Source organism: Pseudopodoces humilis, chromosome 21, assembly GCF_049639895.1.
Source record: "Pseudopodoces humilis isolate 2021_Gansu_Grassland_sample_001 chromosome 21, ASM4963989v1, whole genome shotgun sequence".
In the NCBI taxonomy this organism is placed as follows: domain Eukaryota; kingdom Metazoa; phylum Chordata; class Aves; order Passeriformes; family Paridae; genus Pseudopodoces; species Pseudopodoces humilis.
In genome coordinates, this window is record NC_142220.1 from 975279 (window position 1) to 994461 (window position 19183).

The following is a 19183-nucleotide window of genomic DNA, read 5'->3' on the forward strand; positions in this document are numbered from 1 at the left end:
ATCCCGGGGGGGTGGGACAGGGATGGGCTGGGGCCTTCCTGGCACTGGGAAGGGGCAGGGAGGCTTCAGTGAGTGGGAGCAGATGAAATCACCCGACGTTGTGTTGGGGGTGGCAGCCCCAGTGCCCAGCTCTTCCCTCCTGTGTGGGGGAGAGGGTGGGATGGGGAGGAAAATGATGAGGATGAGGATTGGGGGGATAGAACTGAGGATGAGATGGGAAAGAAGACAGGGACGGAGATGGACTGGGGATGACACAGGGATAGGGATGGGTTAGGGGGATGAGAATGGAGTGTGTGCCTGCCCAGCCCTGCTGTGCCACCCTGACCTCCTTGGGAAGACCCGGAATCCCCAGCTGGGCTGGGACACCAAGCACAGCAGCCCCATGTCCCAGCATCCTCCGTGCCCAGGTCACATTGCCAATAGCCCCATTTGACACGTCCAGGAGGAGACTTGAGCTCTGTCATGGTCACCCAAACCCACCACCTGCTCTGTGCCCCCTGCCGCTTGTCCTGCTTCCCACCAGATTTCCATCGTGGCTGTAGAAGGGAAAATCCCAAAGGAGAATCGAGGCCCAAAGGCCCAGGGAGCCCCTCAGGTGCAGCCCTGGCCCAGCCCCGGCAGAGGCAGAGGGTGGCACCAGTCCCCTGCCGTCCCCTCCCTGTCGGGGCAGTGCCTCTGCCACCGCCCCAATTAGCAGGGGAGATTACAGATCCTTCCCAAGGGGAGATTACCCTGCTCGGATCCTGCCACTTGCTGCGGCTTCTCGGCTGATTTGTCTGGGGCTGAAGCTAATCCCCTCCCGGGCAGACACCAGATTGAGCCGCGATTCCCGCGCGGCGGCTGCCAAAAGCCCCCGGTGCTCCTGACCTCCTTCCCGGCCCCGCGGGCTCCGCTCATCCTCCTGACCCCGGGCAGCCGCGGGGAGCGGGGATCCTCAGCTGGGGGTCTTTGGCAGCGGCTCGGCAGGGACAGGGACAGGGACAGGGACAGGGACAGGGACAGGGACAGGGACAGGGACAGGGACAGGGACAGGGACAGGGACACGGACACGCTCGTGCCACGCGGCCGCCGCTCCCGCGGGATCCCCGGGCTGCGGGCGGGGGGCTCCGGCGCAGGCACGAGCAGCCAGCCGGTGAAAATCCGCATCCCCGTTATGCAACGGCGCTGATTTATTCATGCCTGAACCGGGCACTGGCCTAGAAATTATCCCGGGCTGTGGCGGGGAGGGGCCGGGAGGATGCCGGAGCACACGGAGCCCCGGGGAGCTCCGGAGCGGGGCCGGGCGCATCCCGGGGACCGTGGCGGGGTGTTCACCCCACAGCGGCGATGCCGCACGGGGCTCGGGGTCCTACACCGGACCCACAGGGCTGGACACGGGCACTAGACCCCCTGGCCGGGCAGCCAGTGGGCTGAGCCCCCTCGTCCCACGCCGGATTTCCCGGAGCCGGGGGCTCGGGGTGGCTGTGCAGGGCGGGGGTCGGAAGCGGCCCTCAGGAAACTCCTTGGAACCGGGATGAGCTCTCCAGCCTGGCCACAGCGGGGAGGGGGAGCGGGCACGGCTCCGCTGTGCGGGACACAGCCACCCTCGGTGCCCTGCCCCGCAGCCGGGGGGCTGCTCGTGCCCCACAGCACCCAAATCAAGTGCCAAAGCACGGGCAGGGATCTGGGCCATCATCCACGGGCTGCCTTGGGATCACACCGCCCCCGGGAGCCGCAGCCAGGAGCCCACGCTGGGACAAGCGCCAGCGTCGGGAAGCGGCCGAGCCCCTGTGCAGCTTCCTGGGGTGACAAAGGGTCCCTCTGCGGCTCCGTGTGACCGCGGGGGCTCTGGCGGTGCTGCCACGGGGCACGGGGAGGATCCAGCCGAGCGCAGGGAGCAGCAGGATGGATGGGAAACCCAGGGACTCTGCTGAGAAAACATCTGCCGGCCCCTGCCCCGAGCCCCGGGCCGGGGGAGGGACCAGAGCAGCCACACGCTCCCGGCCGAGAGGAAACAGATGCCACCGGCCCAGCACAGGCGTTTCCCGGCCCTGTCAGGGGGTGTAGAGGAATCTGCAGGTAGCAGAAGCTGTGGCATCACATCCTCCCCTGGCTCTGCCTCCCTGCATTGTACTGGACATTTCAGTTTAGAATGGGAAGCTAGGTTGGGGTTTTGGGCAAAGGGAGGGCGTTGGGCTGCAGGAATGGTGTTGGGAAGGTGTCACTGGGCACAGACCTCGGGGAAGAGCCACCCGTGGCCTGGCAGTGTATATAAACACTAGTTTAGAAACAGTTGTAGAAACCAGCAGAGATTTATTATCAGAACAAAACTCCCAAACATCTAAAGGCCACCAAGTGTCCCAGCACGGCACTGGGAGCAGGCTGTGGAGGAGAAGGGAAGAGGGAGGGGAGGCCCAGCCCCGCTCCCTGGCTGGCAGGACGGTCACTCCGCGGCCAGCTGCCGCTGCTGCTCCAGCAGCGATTCCAGGAGGTTGGCTCTCTGCACGGCTGCCTGCAAGGGAGCACAGGCCACAGGGAGCTCACAGTGCCCTGCCCAGCCACAGCCAGGGCAGGGCCACGGAGCCCTCACTCACCTCGTACTGCTTCCGCAGGCTGCTCATGCTCTCCTCCTTCCTCAGCACCGCCGCCTTCACCCTGACACGGACATGGGGGGCTGAGGACCCCGGTGCCCAGCACGGGGCTGGGCCCTGCCCCAGGGTGGGGATTTCAGCCCCAGGAGCTCAGCCCCTCTACCCCAGCCAAAGCTGGGTTCCAGGTGCCATCACACACTGGCATTATTCCACTGGTGGGTGCTGTGTAGTGTGGACTGACTTGTCTACAGGAAGAAAGGCACATCAGCTTCCTAAGATTTAATTAGCGCAGCACTTTGGGGATGTCCCAGCTGCCCTCAGCCTCCGTGGCTGTGCCCTGACCCTGGGCCCTGCCCCTCTGGAGAAGACCACATGGCTGCAGTCACAGGTATCATGTGTGAGCCTCGGAGAGCCCCAGGAGGTGACAGTGATCCTGGCAGGGCTCCTGCCAGGGAGGAACGCAGAGCTGTGCTCCCCTGGCCTCTCGCTGTGCTCCCCTGGCCTCTCCTGTCACTGCACGGCCAGGAGCAGCCCTGGGGACAGGATGGCACAGAGCAGGCCAGCAGTGACAAGGGACAGAGGATTCCGGGTGGCTGAGCAGCAGCCAGCTTTGGCAAGACTCCTCTGCCCAGTTTGCCTGGACAGGGCTGGAAGTTGTTCCTGAGGATGCAGCACTGAGCTCCTGCACCACACCTGGGCTCCCTCACCTCCTGTGAACCTCCTCCAGCTCCCGGTCCTTCTCCTGCACCAGCCTGTCCAGCTCCAGGTGCTGCCGGGCCCTCAGCTCTGCCATCTCTGCCTTCAGCCGTGCGTTCTCCACCTCCATCCCCACCAGCCTGTCCGCAAATTCCTGCCAGATCACCTCAGTCAGGTCTCTGTGCCCCTGGGACAGCTGGTCCCACACATCCAGGCAGGGCCCTGGCTCTGCTCCTCGCTCACCTTCCGGATCTCCTTCACCTCCTGCTCCTTGTGCTTCAGCAGGCCCTGCAGCCGCATGTTCTCCCCTTCCAGCTCGGCCAGCCGCCCCTTGAGCTCATTGCAGTGCTCCTGCAGCTTCCGCTCCGACTGCTCCAGCTCCTGCAGCTCCACCTCGTACTTGTCTCGGATCCTCTTGATCCTGTGGGCAGGATGGACAGGCAGCCTGGCTTATCCTGCTGCTGCCTGGCTCATCCCAGCCCCATTCCTGCTGCAGGAGGGATCAGGGCACAGCAGCAAGGGCAGAGCTGCCCCACAGGAGATCCAAGGCTGTTTCCTTCCTGCACTAACATTGCTCCAGAGCTCACTGGAGAGACGCCCAGGGGACAGGGAAAAGGGACCAGCCCCTGGAGGACCTGGGACCTCCCTCCTCCCTTTCCCCCTCACCTGTTCTCCGCTGCCCTCTCGCACTCCTCTTTGGCCAAGGACGTGTCAGCCTCCAGGCGCTGGATCACCAGCTCGATCTCTTTGTCCCTCTCCTTCCTCATCTCCTCCCGCAGCTCCCGCTCCCGAGAGAGCAGCCAGGCTTCCTGGAATGAAGACAGCAAACATGGCCTCAAATTCCTCTCAGAGCCCATGGGTGGAACCTTTGGAGCTCTTGCCATTACCTCCTTCTTCACATAGTTGGCCTCCCAGGCCTGCTTCTCCAGCTCCAGCTGGTCCTTCAGCACCTTCAGCTCTGCCTGCGAGGAGAAGGGAAAACAACAGCTCAGCCCTGGGACCCTCCTGTGCTGGCTGGCAGCAGCTGCTGGGGCTGTGGGGTCCAAGGCTTGGTGGTGCCAGCACCCAAAGGGCTGGAGGTGAGGGAAAACCAGACCTGGTGCCGCCTCTCCTGGTCCTCCTTCTCCTTGGCGTACTCGTCCCGCAGCGCGCGGGTGAGGGCCGAGCTGTTGGCCTCCAGCTGCCGCCGCAGCTCCTCTGCCTCCGCTCGCTGCCTGCACAGACACAGCTCCCAGCATCCACACCAGCACCTCTTCCCACGGGAGCCTGGCCCCACGGCTCCAGGGCTGCCCCCAGGCCCCCAGCCTGCTCACCTGGCTGCTTGCTGGCTCAGCCGCTCCTTCTCCTCGGCCACCTCGGCGTAGAGCCGGCGCCGCTGCAGCTCCAGAGCCTGCTCCTCCTGCTCCAGCTGCTGCTCACACCTGTGGGACACACACACTCCAGGGATGTGCCTTGGAGCACTTGGCCCCCTCTCCACCCTGCCCTTCACGATGCCAGAGGATGCTCCCAGCTCAGCAGCATCGCCCACCTGAGGCCGGTGGAGAGCAAGGGGCCGCTCCCCGTGGAGCTGCAAATATCGGGAAGCCAGCAGCAGACCGGTGCTGGACAGAGCTGCGAGCCCCAAGCAGCGCTGAGCCCGGAGTGACGCACCTCTGGCGGGCCCGCTCCCGCTCCCGCTGGCTCTGCTCCTCCTTCTCGCGCTCCAGCAGCCCCCGCAGCTCCTGCGCCTGCCGCCCGTAGTGCAGCGCCGCCCGCTCGTCCGACTGCAGCAGCTCGGCCTCGTGCAGCAGCTTCAGCTGCCGGATGTCCTCGCGGTGCTTGGCCACGAGCTTCTGGATCTCCGGCTCCAGCCCTGGGACAGCGGGAAGGACAGGCACGGCTCGGCCTGGATCCCACCCCAGTGCCCTCGAAGGGGCTGGTAAGAAGGGGGGATGAGCACAGAGGGGTTTTCTTGCCCTCGGGCATCTGCTCCACCAGAAACAGGGAGCAAACGCTGCCTGCACCAAGGAGTTCTTCCCAGTCTCTCCTGGACCACCCTGGCACTGTCCCAGCTCCAGCTGCTGCTGAGGGAACCTGCCCGTACCTTTCACCGTGATTTCTTTGATCTTTTTGGTTTTCTCCTCAATCCACTTCTCCCGCCGGACTTTCTCAGTTGCGCTCATGAGTTCCTTCAGTTTTTTAATCTCCTGTTTGGAAGCAAATGGGAAAACCTCAGAGAAGCTGGGAGAAAAACGCCCTGTGAGCCTGGGAAGCAGGCTGTTGGGAAGGAAGCTGTGGAGCTGCACATGGATGCATGCACAGCCCTAGCCAGGTGTGTTCTTCCAGCCCAGAGAAGCAGCCACACACTCTCCCAGTGCCTTCTCCCCTATCCCCCTGGCAAAGTGCTCACTGCCAAGATATGAGAGCACTGACGGAGAGGGAAGGGGAACTGGGGGCTGCCGAGGGTCCCTGCATGCAGGGCAGCCCATCTGTCCCTGTGTGGTGGTGCTTTCCTCTCCAGCCTTCCCTCTCCCTGCCATGGAAAACCCTCTGGCAGGGGCTGGAGCAGGGCCAGAGCAGGTCAGGGCACAAGAACAGAGGGCAAGGCACAAAAGAGAGCAAAGACCGCATTTACCTCACAAAAGGGGCCCAAAGTGCGCCAGACCTGGGGAGAAAGAAAGGAGGGGATGGAGAGAGAAGGGGAATGGTGGGGGAGAGGCAAATCCACACAGTCTGTGTGGTCTGTGGTCACAGTCTGTGGTCTGTGGGAGCCACGGGCAGGGCAGAGCTGGGCAGGAGTCCATGGGGGCGAGGGGAGACAGCACAAGGGACAAGGACAGGGACAAGGCCAGGAGCCTGTGTGGTTGGAGCCTGCTCCAGAGACCAAGGGACCCCCAGGCATGAGCTCAGCTCCAAGGTCAAGGACAAGCAGGGACTGGGATGGCAGAGCTGGGATGAGCTCTGGTGCTGCTTTCCTGCCGGGCCTGGCACAGGGAGAGCTGAGCTGTCTCCATCTGCAGGAGAAGCGAAATTCCTCCATGGCACCAGGTTTGTGCCAGGTGTCCCTGGTCATCCCCAGCCTGGGAGAGCTCTGCCTTCAGCGGGATTATGGAATCACAGAACGGTTTGGGTTGGAAGGCACCTTAAAGCCCATCCAGTCCCAACCCCTGCCATGGGCAGGGACATCTTCCATTATCCCAGGTTGCTCCAAGTCCTGTCCAACCTGGCCTTGGACACTTCCAGAGATGGGGCAGCCACAGCTTCTCTGGGCAACCTGTGCCAGATGTGTGGGAAAGGTCTCTCCAAGCAGAGCCTGGGAGTTTACACTGTCCCTCGGTCAGTGCCATACTCCTGGCCCTGGCCAGCAGAGGACAGAAGCCTTTTGGGGTGCCAGGAGAAAGCTCCGTGGTCACAGGGACCTTCTGTGCACAGGGAAGAGCTCCTTGGAGTGTCCAGGTCCCACCGAGGCGACAGAGACTGTACTGCTCCAGGCAGAGGCCCCATTTGAACAAAATGAACAAAATCAGCAGGCACATCCCCCCCATCTTCCCCTTCCTCTCACCAGCTCGTGCTGCTCCTGCATCTGCGTGATCTTCTGGCCGTACTTGTGGTCCACTTGTTTCAGCTCTGCCACCACAGCCTCGCACTTCTCACTCAGCACCTTCTTGTCATCGAGGAGCTGGGCAGGGCGAGGAGCCGGCATCAGGCAGGTGCAGCCACCTCAGCCTCTGCCTTCAGGAGCTGGGATGAGGGATTACCTGGTCAATGAAGGCCAGGTGCCTCTGGATAGCTGCCTCATACTGCTCCCTCTGCAGCCTGAGCTGGTGGCCGAGCTCCTTCTCGGTCTGTTTGACGTGTCGGTCGGTCAGTTCCCGCTGCTGAGCCTGTGGGGAGCAGGAGTCAAACAGCCACCATGTGGAAATCACCAGCAGGAAAATGAGGGACAGAGCTAAAGCAAAGCCCTGGTGCTCACATCTCCCACCCCTGCCAGCAGGAACACCCAGCCCCCCAGGACAGAGAAGGGAGCTCAGCCCAGGTCCCAGCTAGATGATCTTTAAGGTCCCCTCCAACCCAAACAATTCCATGATTCTGTAAAATGAAGGGATAGTCCTGATCACGTGCTTCATAGCCCCAAGAGCCACATGAGAGGCTGACACACCAGAGCAGTCTGCAGCAGGCTGATGGCTCTCTTCTTCTCCTCCACTTCCAGCTTCAGCCTCATCATGGAGCTTGTCACCTCCGTGGCAACAGCCGACACCTGCTCCACGTGAGCCAGCTCCTCTTCCAAAAGGAAGCTCTGCCACAGCAGAAAAAACATGATGGAAAAGGTGTTGGAACCACCTGGAATGAGGACAGGGAGATGGGGATGATTCCCCCCAGGAATGGATTCCCACAGCACAGATGGACTCACCTCCCGCTGTGCGGCTGAGGCGGCCGACCTGGGCCTCTCCTGCTCCGACTTCTCCATCTCATCCAGGAAACTGATGATGCTCTGGAGCTTGGCCTCCGAGAGCAGAGCCCCATCCTCAGGGACCCCTGGTGGGTGGTTCAGCTTCCCAAACTTCTCCAAGTTATCAGCAGTCAGGGAATTGGAGCTGGGCTCCTGCTGGGAATTCACCGTGGTGAATGAGCACCGCAGGGAAGGCTCAGGAGAAGAGGGGCTGGCTTTTCTCCACCACTGGAGCCCAGTCCTCCCACTGCACCCCAGCAAGCAGCCCTCCTCCATCTCCTCCTCCAAATTCCTCCATCAGCCACTCCAAGCTCCTCCACCACCCTCCCTGGCAGTGCCCAGCTGTTCCTCACCAGGCAGGTGACCAAGGATGGACACAGCAATCTCATTCCCCAGCTCACCCTGTCCATCCAGGCATATCTGTCCTTCCTGAGGAGCTTGGGTGGGGGCAGCAGCTCTGGCTCCTCCTCCAGCAGTCTGAGGGTGTCCAGCAGCTCATTGAGCGTGACCTTGGATGGAGCCCCGCTGCCAACAGCCACTGCTGTCTCCAGGTCCTCGTTACCTGTCTCCCTGGAGCTCACATCCTAAGGGAGAAGATGAGAGAATGACAGAGTTTTCTGGGTCTCCCCAGAAGCCAGCAAAGGCTCTGATGTTGCCCTGGCAGAGCAGCTGCTGCCAGGGCCACCAGGAGGCACAGCCAGACCCACCTGCAGTTTGTCCTGTGCCCCGGGGTCCTGCGAGGGCACGGAGCCAAGAGCTCCCAGGCCATTTCCTTCCAGCTCCCCTGCAGCCGAGGGGGAATTGGCCTCTGCAGGAACCAGAGTGTTCTCAGGCACTCGCCCCAGCCAGCCCTGGGAAGCAGCTCCTCAGAGCAAACCCCTCCTTCCCTTCCTTCCCAAGGCTCTGGGGACACGCCTGAGGGACTCACCGGTGTTGTTGGCTTTGGTGAGGCTGCTGGCTGGGCTGACATTCCTGCCTGAGGCGGGTTTGGCACCAGGCTTCTTCTTGGGCACCCTCCTGCTCTCCTTCACCAGCACCAGCTCTTCTGCCGAGCACTTCGTCTCTGAGGCTTTCTGGGCCCTTTTCTGCTGCAGCTCCTGTGGGGACAGAGGAGCCATGGATGTCCTGAAGTTTTGGGAAGGCACAAGCCTGTGTTTGCAAGGTTGTGGCAGCGTTTTTGCATCCTCCAGCTGCTCACTGATGTGCCTCTCCCAACCTCCCCCACAACAGAACATGATTCCAATTAGGGCAAAGAAAATTTGGGGTTTAAAACATCCCCAGCTTTACTGCCAACTCCTGCAGCCTGTGCCAACCCCATCTGCACCACCAGCTGCAAGAGCAGGGTGACAATGACGTGTTGCTTCCTGCCAAGGGACATGGAGTGGTACTCAGCCCTCTCCAGAAGGACCCTGCTCCTGAGGAGGAGCATGCACATCCCAGGGCAGGCACATCCCTGGCCATTCCAAGGAGCTTGGAGTCTCCCTGTCTCAACGTGGTCACCATTTTCCTGAGAACTGCACAGAAACCAGCACTGTCTTCACAAGCTCAGAATGAGCTGCCAAGGCTTGGCAGGAGCGCAGCAGGAAACCGCTCCGTGGCACCTCCATCTCCGGAGGGAGCACTCCATTTCCAGGGCTGGCTCTGATCCTGCCCCATGCCCGGGCTCTGGAGATGCAGAGAGGCCTCTGGCTGCCTTGCTGGATGTTGCCAACAAATGGTGTCACACAGGGCTGGCCCTGGCCCTACCTGGATGGCAGCGTGCCGGGCCAGCCGTGCCTTCTCCTCTCGGATCTTCCGGCGCTCCTCGTCCTTCCTCTCCTGCAAATCCAGGATATTCCCCTCGTCCATCCGCTGCTGCCTTTCCTTCCCGACAGGAGGGTCAAAAACGTTACTGAGAATTCTCCAGCACCCAGCACTGAGAAGTGTGAGGGGCACCCACACCTGGGTCACCCCAATCCAGGCTTTCCATCCTCCCCTCTGTGCAGGTGAGGAGCCCTCGGCACAGCTCCACTTTGGAGCAGCTCATTTTCTTCAGATCCTCAATGTTATTATTATTATTATTATTATTATTATTATTATTATTATATCATCACCATCATCTGGGTCTGCAACCACAGAGGAGACAAGGCTTAAAAATAGACTCACACGCAAGAGCAACGGCGCTTTTCATTACTGGGATAAATAATTGAACACAAAGAAACACAAATAGCTGTGAAACCTCATCACTCTAACAAGCCACCTCATTAGGGATTCATTAGGATGAGCCAAGATGGGGCATCCCTTCTCCACCAGTGTGGCCCAGACAGTGGCAATTCAGGGCTGCTACTGCCAAGGTCTGACTGGTCCCAGTCAGGGGACTGGGGGAACTGGAGCCGAGTGGTGCTGAGCCTTTGGGCCTCAGCTCCTGCTGGAACCCAGCCCAGGCTAATCCCTGGACACAGCCAGCACTGCTCTGAGGGAATGGGACCCTCCCCAGCTCTCTGGGCTATGGTGGGACTGGTTGGATGCAAAGCCAGAGCCCCCTTGGCTCTCACAGCCCAGGTCTGGGGACTAAAGGGACCCCAACTGCGTGGCCAGAGGGACATGGGTGTCAGGTGGTCTGGGCTAGAGCAGGGAATGGGACCAACCTCCCTCTTGGCAGCCATCAGGCGCCCCAGAGCCGCAGCCGCCGTCCTGCGCCGCTGCGAGTGCCGCCGGTACCAGCGCTGGATGGTGACAGCAGCCAGGTTCACCTGCTGGATGAACCTGTGGGGACAGGGAGGGTCAGCACAGCCCGCTTCCCCACAGCACCAGGACCTGCAGGTGCCCTCACAGTGGCCTTTCCCCAGTGTGAAATCCCACAGGGTAAGAACAAGCTCCCCTGGAGCTCCTCACAGCTCCTGGCACCGTGCCCCTGCCCCTTCCCTCACCTCTCGGCCTCCTCCTCAGTCACCTCCCTCCTCCGGGGAACGCTGCTGCCGCTGCTGCTGCTGCTGCTGTTGTTGTTGTTGCGGGTCATGATGTTGTTGCTGGAGAAATTCTTCTGAGACTTCACAAAGCTGCTGCTGCCTTCCCCATCCTCGTTCGAGGTCGCTTTGATGACGTTGCTGGGACAGAAGATGAAGCCACTCAGCTCTACCCTGTGCCACACACGACCCCGGGGCCAGCCCAGCTGCAGAGCCAGGACACCCCCACACTCACTTGAGGGAACTGGGAGCCTGGTTGGAGCTCTTGGGAGCAGGGCCCCTCTCAGCAGTGGAGTAGTTGTTGTGCACCATGGTGGTGACACAGTTGCCCATTGCGCCCTTGTTGCTCCTTGTGTGGAGAGACCAGGAGCGTCAGGAACAGCACCTTCCCCTCTCTGGGTGTTTTCTCCATGCAGTTCCAGCCATTCCCCCCGTCAGGACCCTCTGTCCTACCTGTTGTTGGCAGTGAAGTTGGCAGCCAGGAGCACCGTGGCTTCCTTCCTCCTCATGCCTGAGGGCAGCTCGAGGCCATGGGAGCCAGAGGGGCCAGGGAACGCCCGGGGTTGGTCATCCTGCCATGGAGTCAGCAGGGATAAGGGCATCAAACCCACCTCCTCAAACACCAGCAGGAGCACAGAGCCAGCCTGGCCCGCCCACTCCCACAGCCTGCCGTCCTCACCAAGATATTCCATGTGGTTTTCTTTTCTGGGGAGGTTTTGCTCAGAGTTGCCAGTTTCTTCCTTCCTTCTGGATCGTCCTCAAAGAAGGCCAGGAAGTCTTCTGTCTGCTCCGTGCTTTATCCAGACCCAGGGAAGGCAGAGAGGAGAGAACAGGGGTTCTGGGATAACAGGACACACTCTGGCTATGCAGGGCACTCAGACACTCAGTGTGACATAGGAGAAGGGGGCTGGAGAATCGTTACATGGCCACAAAATCCACAAATTACTTGTTTCTACACAGAGCTTTGGGTTCCAGAGTGGTGTGTGGTGATAGGGATGGGCACAGACCTACAGGAGAATGGAAAATCCCAACTCAGAGGGCACTGGGAACAGAGAACTTTTGTCTCCTCACACAGCCCAGTTAGGGCCTGGAGGCTCCATGAGGGCTGCTGGAATCAAATGGAATGTTTTTTGTCACAGCCACAGAAATACACTCCATTTCCCCAAACAGAAACTCTTCCCTGCGATGGGAGTGAGGCCTTGGCACAGGTTGCTCACAGAAGCCAGGCACTGCTCTGACAGAGAAGTGTCCCAGGACAGACTGGATGGGGCTTGGAGCAACCTGGTTTTGTGGAAGGTGATCCTGCATGGGACTTTAGGGTCACGCTGTTCTGTGATCCTGTGAAACCCTAAACAAGACACCTGCTCTTCAAAAAAATAACCAAAGCGCCAGACCTTGGTTTTCCAGGGCCAGGTGTTAACTCCTGATGTGGATGACAGAGCTCAGGGTATTTTAGGAAAGGCTCGTGTTCCCCCACAGGACCAGGGAGGCTGGCCACACGGGTGGGGTGTCCCCTAGTGCCACCCTCCGTGGTGCAGCTGTACCTGTGTGAGCTGTTCACCCGCTGGTTCACCTGCGTGGTGCTGTTGGACCTGCGCAGGTTGTTCATGGCCCGGGATCCCACATCTTCCTGCGGAGAACAGGGATAAATCCAGCAGCCACGTTCAGGAGGAGCACAGGCAGGATCCCTCACCCTCTCACCCAGTGGGACACGGAGTTCCCACCACCCCAGGGCTGCCAAGCTCTCCTCGAGGCAGCGGGCAATGACACCTCGCTTGGGCGCTGCTGAGCCAGCAGGAACACGCTCCTTAGCACAAGCTCCCGGGAACAAGGGTGCGGGAATGCTGCCAAGGGATTACTCAGCACGGAGCACAGACTGTCTGCTGCTGGATCCTGACGGAGCCCAGCAAGCACCTGGGGCTTGTTCCCCCTGTGGAACCCCCACCCAGGAGCCCCCGGTGCGGCAGGAACAGGGGGTGCTCCATGAGGGGCAGGCTGGGCCACACATCCCAGCAGGAGACACCAGGAAATCAGGGCTTTCCAGATGGAAATTGGCACAGGGAGGTGAAGGGCAAGGAAGAGAAAAGATGGAATCCTGACCCTCCCTACTTCTGCATCAAGCAGAGATCGCCGAGGCTGGTGCCAGAGCAAAGCCAGGCTGGTGCTGGGGGAACCGCAGCGAGAGAGAGGGACGTGGGCATGCCTGGAGCTATCCCACATCCCAGGCACGTGTTCCCTGACCCAGCACAGGTGGGAGAAGCACAGGGGCTCACCGGGGCGTTCCTCTTGGCCTTGCCGTCGGCAGCCACGGACACGGAGCGTGCCATGAGCTTGGCAGGAGAGGCGCTGCCAGGGCGCCGCGACACCGGCGCCGGGAGCCCCGTCAAGATCAGGTCTGCCACATCGGAGCTCTGCATGGAGCAGCAGCTCCGGGTGCTCTTCATGCTGGAGCAGGAGGAAGGAGCCCTGGAAGCACAGCACAGAGAGAGAGAAGGCATGGAGCATCCGGCCTCGGAACCAGGTGCTCCGGCAAACGCCGGCACCCAGAGCTGGAACTGCTTCCCAACAGGACAAAACACCTTCCTCGAAATTGCCACATGGCAAATAACCCAAGCACAGCCCTGGAGAGGCTCCAGGAGAACTCCCCACTGCTTTCAACCAACACTCTGGCTGTCCATGAACTGCTGTCACATTTATGGGCCGGGATTACAGCAGAGGAGTAAAGGGAGAGGAAAGCCTTGCTCCCCATCCCAGGCTCCTTCACTCCACACAGCCCATGGCTGCCAGAGGATCACACAGGCCCAGAACGGTCCCATCTGTGCAGGCTGGAAGTTCAGCTTAGCCCACATCAGGCTGGGATGCTGAAGAACCCCCTGAGCAGCTCCCAAGGGATCCTCCCCACCAAGCTCCCAATCCCTGACAAGAGTTCGTACAGAAGGGTCTGTGCCCTAGCAGGGAGCACAGGGAGAGCTGGGCCTCCTCCCAGCTCAGGGCAGCACATTCCCCTCTGCATTGTCCCAGCTCCCGTGCTGATCCACAAAAAGCCCGGATCACTTTATTTCCTTACATTTATTACCCACACTGTCCCTAAACCCTGTCCCCCGGCAGCCCTGTCTTCCCATCTTAGGGCTCCACCACAGTCCTTGGCAATGCCTCGGGCTCCCCAGGCTGGGGAAACAAACGGCTCTCATGGAAACCGCTGGGCTCACGGCAGGAAAACGGGCTCAGGAGCTCAGGGCCAGCACAGCACCCTGAGCCCCCAGCCCCTCAAATCCCTAAAGCTCACACTCCCAAGCTCTGAAGCCCCAGGCCCCCATGGCCCCAAGGCCCCCAGCCCCTTTATGATCCACAGGCAAGCCCTGGCCTGAAGCTCCCAAATCCCTGAGCCCCTCAGGATCACCCCAAGCTCCCCGTTCCCAGATGCCCCCAGCTCCTCCCAGGATACCCATCCCCAAGTTCCACACCCCCACCAAAAGCCACGGGGCACTCAACCCCAGGACCCCCAGGAAACTCAGCCCCAAGCCCCCATGACTCCAGCCCATAATCCAAAGCCCCGAGCCCCTCATGACCCAGATCCCTTCAGGACCCCCGAACTCCCAATCTCCGCAGTCCCCAGCCCAGATCCCAAGCCCTCCAAACCCCGCCAGACCCCAACCTCTCACGACCACAGTAATGGGCCCCACGCACCCACACGCAGGCGAAACCCCCACGGTCCGGGGGCGATGCCGAGAGCGAGGCCCTGCCCCTGTCCCCGCTCCCCCTGGAACTCCCTTTGCTCCCCTGGACCCCCCCCTCAGCCGCCATTAAACGCCCCCATCCCCTCACCTAGGGCCGCGCTCCGGCCACTGCCATTGGGCGGGGCTAGCAGCGAGCGACCAATAGGGAGGGAGGAAAGGGCGGGAGAAGAAACGCGATTGGCTGAGGCAGAGGAAAGGGGCGGGAATAAGAAGGAATGAGGGGGAGGCGTGGCCCAGACTGGGCGTGGCTTATTTTGAGGGAACCAATGGTATGAGCGATAGATGGGCGTGGCTCTTTGGGGCGGGGCAATGGGCGGGGCCTGGCCCACGTGGGCGGAGTCACAATGGGGGTTTTCGCGGGGAAATGGGGGATTTTGGGGACTTGAGAGGGGACTGGGGAGCTGTGAGTTGGGGGAGTCACAGGGCGACTGGGGGAGGCGGGCTGGGGAGGGGGAACTGTGGGGCAGGGGAGCTCATGGCTTTATTGGGGGCTATGGGAAAAAGTGGAGCGGTTAGGGAGTTCTGGAGCAGGGGTTGAGCTGTGAGGAAGACGGGGGAACGATCGGGCTACATGGGGGGGCTGTAGCATGGGGGAGAACAGTGGGGCAGGGGGAAAGCTGTGGGGCTGCTTGGGGGCCACGGGGCTATAGGAAAATGTGGGGCTGCAGGCCAGGAGGAGCCACGGGCCAGGATCCATCAGCGGCGCAGGAAGAAGTCACACGTTCCCAGACCCGAGTGGGGGTTTATTGGTGGGTCCCGGCCCCATGGGGACGGCGCCTTCTCCCACCCCACCCCCACAGAGCCCAGGCTGCAGCTGGGGGACAACACAAGAGCACCCATGGCCATGCTGGGGTCCCCAAAGCACCCCCAGCTCAGTCCCAGCGGGTCACACACCCCTGTCCAGCTCAGAGGAGCAAGGGGTCGTGCTCCTCTGCCTGGCCTGGAACAGCAGGGACAGTGAGAGGGACATTGTCACCTGATGGAAGCCCCAGCCCTTGTGGCCATTTCAGACTGTGTCCCCCCTGAGGCACCAGGACAGCGCAGGCCCCGCAGGGAGAGGGGGCAGAGCCCCCGCAGCCCCCGGGGCCTGACAGCAGCTACATATTGAGGAAGGCAAAGGCCGATGGCTGCAGGGCGTCCTCCGTGTCCGTGTCCCCATCCTGGGGCTGGGATGGGGTCTGTGGCTCCGCCGGCGGCGAGTGTGGCCGGAGCACCGCGCCGGGACAGGCCACCAGCTCCATGCCAGCGAACAGGGACAGGCTGGGGGCCGCCGTGTCCCCTGCCAGCCTGCTCCCCCCGTCCTGCTCACAGGGACAGGCTGGCACCGCGGCCCCGGGCTGCCCGGGCGGCTCCGATGCCACCCCCGGCTCCTCACCCGGGGCCGTGGGGGTCGGGGCCGGGCTCAGCGGGGTGAGGAAGCTCTCGCTGGCCAGGGCTGGGATGTCCATGAGCAGATCCCCGGCCGAGCCCACCGAGGGGGCTGAGGGTGGGCGTGGGGGCCTCGGGGAGGGCTGGGTCCGGCACAGGGCCTCGAACTGCCGCAGCATCTGGGACGGGATGGGCGGAGTGAGAGCAGCATGGGCAAAAGGGCTTGGCCCTGGCACCTTTTCCCAGGCAGAGAGACTGTCCCCAGTGTCCCCTCCCGTGGCTCAGAGGGAGCATCGCCCTGCCCAGGCTCCCCGCTCCTGGGAAAGGCAGCCAGTCCCACCCTGCTGGGACATAGATGGAGCCGTTCCCACAAGCTGTGTGTTCCCAAGGGCTGTCAAGCCTGTGCCAGGAGCCCCCACCCTGGGGATTTGGCACAGGGATGTCCCCAGAGTCACCTTTGTTGCTCGGTTGGCCACAGGCCCAGGGCTGCCTTGGCTGAGGTGCTGCAGGCGCTGCCGGGTCACAGCAAAGATCTGCTCTGGGGAGAGCAGGTCGGAGCAGCCGAGGGCAGAGATGGCACTCAAGGACCTCTGTGGGAAAGGGGAACGTGGCTGAGCCAGGGAGGCCCCCAAACACCCCCCAGCCCTCCCAGGGGAGCCCCCTGTGCTCACCATGCGGACGCTGTCACTGGGATCCTCCAGCGCTCGGCCCAGCAGCTCCAGCACCACCTCACAGTTCAGGAGCCCACACCTGCACAGGGATGGGGGTCACAGTCACCTGCAGCTCCTTCCCACCCCTGGAGTCCAGGCCTGGGCAGCCACAGGAGAGCTCAAGTTGCCCCAGAAGTGCCCCCAGCCCCAGGGAGCAGCCGCCTCTGACACTTACTCCTTGAGGAAGTGCTGAGCTTCCTCCCTGGTGAGGAAGACCCTGGCCCCACGCGTCAGTCCCGACACCAGGCTCAGCTCCCTCCGGCAGTCACCTGGGCTGTCAGCGTCCACCCTGCTGGGGACACACCTCGTGGGGACAGGGGCCACCCGCTTACTCCTGCTGCTGGGGTCCCTGCACACCCCCTGACAGACAGGGACCCCCACCCTGAGCAGCACTCTGGGTCAGCGGTGTGGAGAACGAGGGCAGCGCTCCTGGGAATGCACCTGGGACAGTCGCAGGGCAGGGGAGCCCCCCGGGCCCCTCTCACCTGTCAGCCCCATGGCTCAGCTCCCGGCTGGCCCCGGAGCGGCTGTCACTGCCGGATTTGCTGCCCGAGTCCGAGGTGCGGCTCCGCTCGTTGCCCTGCGAGGATTCCCGGGAGCTGTGCCCGCTGTCTGCCTCCTCCCAGCCGCCCCCGGCCAGCCCGGGCCGGTGGCTCACTGCAGGGACACTGCTGCTCAGCTGGGGTCCCCAAAGCCCCCAGGATGGGTGGGGAGCCCCCAGACTCCCCTGGCTGCTCCGGCAGGACCCACCTCGGGATCCGCGCGGCGCGGGAGGAGTCGGGGGCGGCGCGGCCGGGCTGCTGGCAGGGGATGGAGCTCGGATGGGCTCGTAGGTGTCCTCGGGGAGGTCCCCAGGGAGCCGCCGGGGTCCCCCCGGGGCCGGGAGCACGGCCTGGGCCACAGCCTCGGCCGCTCGCTGGAGGCTGCTCAGCAAGGCCTCTCCTGTGGAAGCTGCGAGAGGCTGGGATGTTGGGAGAATCCCGGGAGCCCAGCCCCATGGGATCACACTGAGTTCCAGACGGGGAAAGGGGGGTGAGGGAACTCTGGGAGCTCAGAGGACGAGGTACAAAGTGACCCCCATGGCCCTGCCCCAGCTCCCAGCAGGAACAGACCCAGTGAGGGCCAGGACTCACCGGAGCCGCTCTTGTCACCGCTGAAGCCGAATCCCTGCAGGGAGCCACAGGGGCTGGGGCTGGAGCCCATCCCTGGGGAGGCACAGGGAATGTCAGAGGGAGCACAGGCACTCAGGGTTCCCCTTTCCCCTGTTTCCCCCACCGAGGGTCTGTCCTGGGGGGGCTGTGCTCACCGGCGGGCGCCGGGGCCCGGGCGGGCAGCGCCAGGGGCTGCGGCAGCGGCGCATCTGAGAACAGAATGCTGGCCAGGTCCTGTGGGATTGAGAGAGACAGAGGAGTGTGGGCAGTGCTGGGAACCCCAGAGGAGGGGGCTGAGGGCTGCCCTATCCCTCCAACACCCACCTGTGCGGCCGCCCGCACCTTCTGGTTCAAGCTGTTGCCGTGGAGGGGGTCTGGGGGCCCAGAGAACGCTGCAGACACAGAGGGGAGGTGGGGTAGGACCCTGCTCCTGGCACAGCCCCTGCAGCAGGAGCCCTTCGGGGGTCTCCAGCCCCCCGTGGGGCTCTCCCGTGTCCCCCCAGCCCGTTACCCGCGGCCTCCCGGATGAAGCTGGCGTTCCTCTTCAGCTGCAGCACAAACTGGGGGGAGCCCTGGGAGCAGGTGTGCAGCAGGATCTTCAGCACCTGCCTCGGGGGACAAGGACAGGTCACAGCTGCCCTTCCTGGAGAGGGGGGCTCCATCCCATCACCCCCACAGTGCTCCCAGCACGGACCCACCTTCAACTTGACGTGGCAGGAGCTGCTCTGCAGCCGTGTGAGGAGATGCTCCAGCAGGCACTGGCTGCTCCCGGGGGACTCGTGGGAGATCTCTAGGGACTGGTTAGGGATCCAGCCGGGATCGGAGGGCAGCAGCAGCCCCCCGAGTGCCAGGAATCAGCCCCTCCACAGGGTCCACAATCCCACGGCTGCCCCAAACCAGCCCCGCAGGCCTCCAGCGCCCACCACGTCCTGGAGCAGCCCCGGGGAGTGCCCCCTGTCCCGGGATCCCCTCCCTGTCCCGGGGAGTGCCCCCTGTCCCGGGATCCCCTCCCTGTCCCGGGATCCCCTCCCGGTCCCGGGATCCCCTCCCGGTCCCGGGATCCCCTCCCGGTCCCGGGATCCCCTCTGCCCGGTCCCCCCGTCTCCCTGAAGGATACTGGCGATCTCGTCGAACAGGTACCCGGGGCAGGGCGTGTCGTCGTCGGCCGTGCCCCGCAGCAACACCGGCAGCTGGAGGAGGAGGGGGCGGCGTGAGACGGGGCGGAGCCGCCCCGGAGCCCGGTGGTGGGGACTGGACCGAGGCCCCGGGGCCGGCCCGGCCCCGTCAGGGCTGTGTGGGAAGCGAGGTGGGGGGTGCAGCGATGACGTCGCGGGTGAGCAGTGACGTCACGCCCCGGCAGCCCACCCCTCACACCCCAAAAGCCCCCAGTCCGTACCCGGCTCAGGAAACTCAGCCGGTCCCGCAGCGGCACCGCCATGACAGTGCCGGTACCGGCCCTGCCCGCTCCCCCGGCGGCGTCACGGAACCGCCCCCCGGAACTCATTTTCCACTAATGAGAGGCCGAGGCTCTGCCGCTCAACCAATCAGCGCTGAGGGGAGGCGGGGCTCCGGGCGGA

The 19183-nt window shown here is 63.1% G+C and overlaps 2 protein-coding genes across 8 annotated transcripts; both read right to left on the minus strand.

Moving 5' to 3' along the window:
* Window positions 1–2319: 2319 nt before the first annotated feature.
* Window positions 2320–14489, minus strand: CEP131 (centrosomal protein 131). 6 transcript variants are annotated; one of them, XM_088065288.1, is made up of 27 exons: window positions 14466–14489; window positions 12914–13106; window positions 12185–12270; window positions 11320–11434; window positions 11094–11212; window positions 10876–10989; window positions 10605–10781; window positions 10323–10440; window positions 9442–9513; window positions 8624–8792; window positions 8403–8503; window positions 8097–8279; window positions 7657–7851; window positions 7405–7542; window positions 7004–7129; window positions 6808–6924; window positions 5881–5910; window positions 5350–5452; window positions 4917–5118; window positions 4580–4687; window positions 4363–4480; window positions 4154–4228; window positions 3933–4075; window positions 3510–3687; window positions 3278–3420; window positions 2574–2634; window positions 2320–2491 (listed from the first exon to the last, which is right to left on the minus strand). In XM_088065288.1, exons 2-27 carry the CDS (start codon window positions 13082–13084, stop codon window positions 2423–2425), a joined length of 3231 nt encoding a protein of 1076 aa, XP_087921414.1. In that variant the 5' UTR covers window positions 13085–13106; window positions 14466–14489; the 3' UTR covers window positions 2320–2422. The 6 variants fall into 6 exon arrangements, with proteins under 6 accessions (XP_087921414.1, XP_087921412.1, XP_087921409.1 ...); XM_088065286.1 differs by having other exon boundaries at window positions 7657–7848; window positions 9442–9558; XM_088065283.1 differs by having other exon boundaries at window positions 9442–9558.
* Window positions 14490–15099: 610 nt separating this feature from the next.
* On the minus strand, window positions 15100–19078 carry TEPSIN (TEPSIN adaptor related protein complex 4 accessory protein). Of its 2 annotated transcripts, none has more exons than XM_005530715.3 (13): window positions 19003–19078; window positions 18724–18796; window positions 18305–18396; window positions 18118–18211; window positions 17931–17998; window positions 17762–17840; window positions 17589–17660; window positions 17206–17406; window positions 16941–17112; window positions 16631–16744; window positions 16417–16495; window positions 16201–16335; window positions 15100–15924 (listed from the first exon to the last, which is right to left on the minus strand). In XM_005530715.3, the coding sequence occupies exons 1-13, from the start codon at window positions 19042–19044 to the stop codon at window positions 15475–15477; spliced, it is 1671 nt and encodes a 556-aa protein (XP_005530772.1). In that variant the 5' UTR covers window positions 19045–19078; the 3' UTR covers window positions 15100–15474. The 2 variants fall into 2 exon arrangements, with proteins under 2 accessions (XP_005530772.1, XP_014114892.1); XM_014259417.2 differs by having other exon boundaries at window positions 16631–16747.
* Between the last annotated feature and the right edge of the window lie 105 nt (window positions 19079–19183).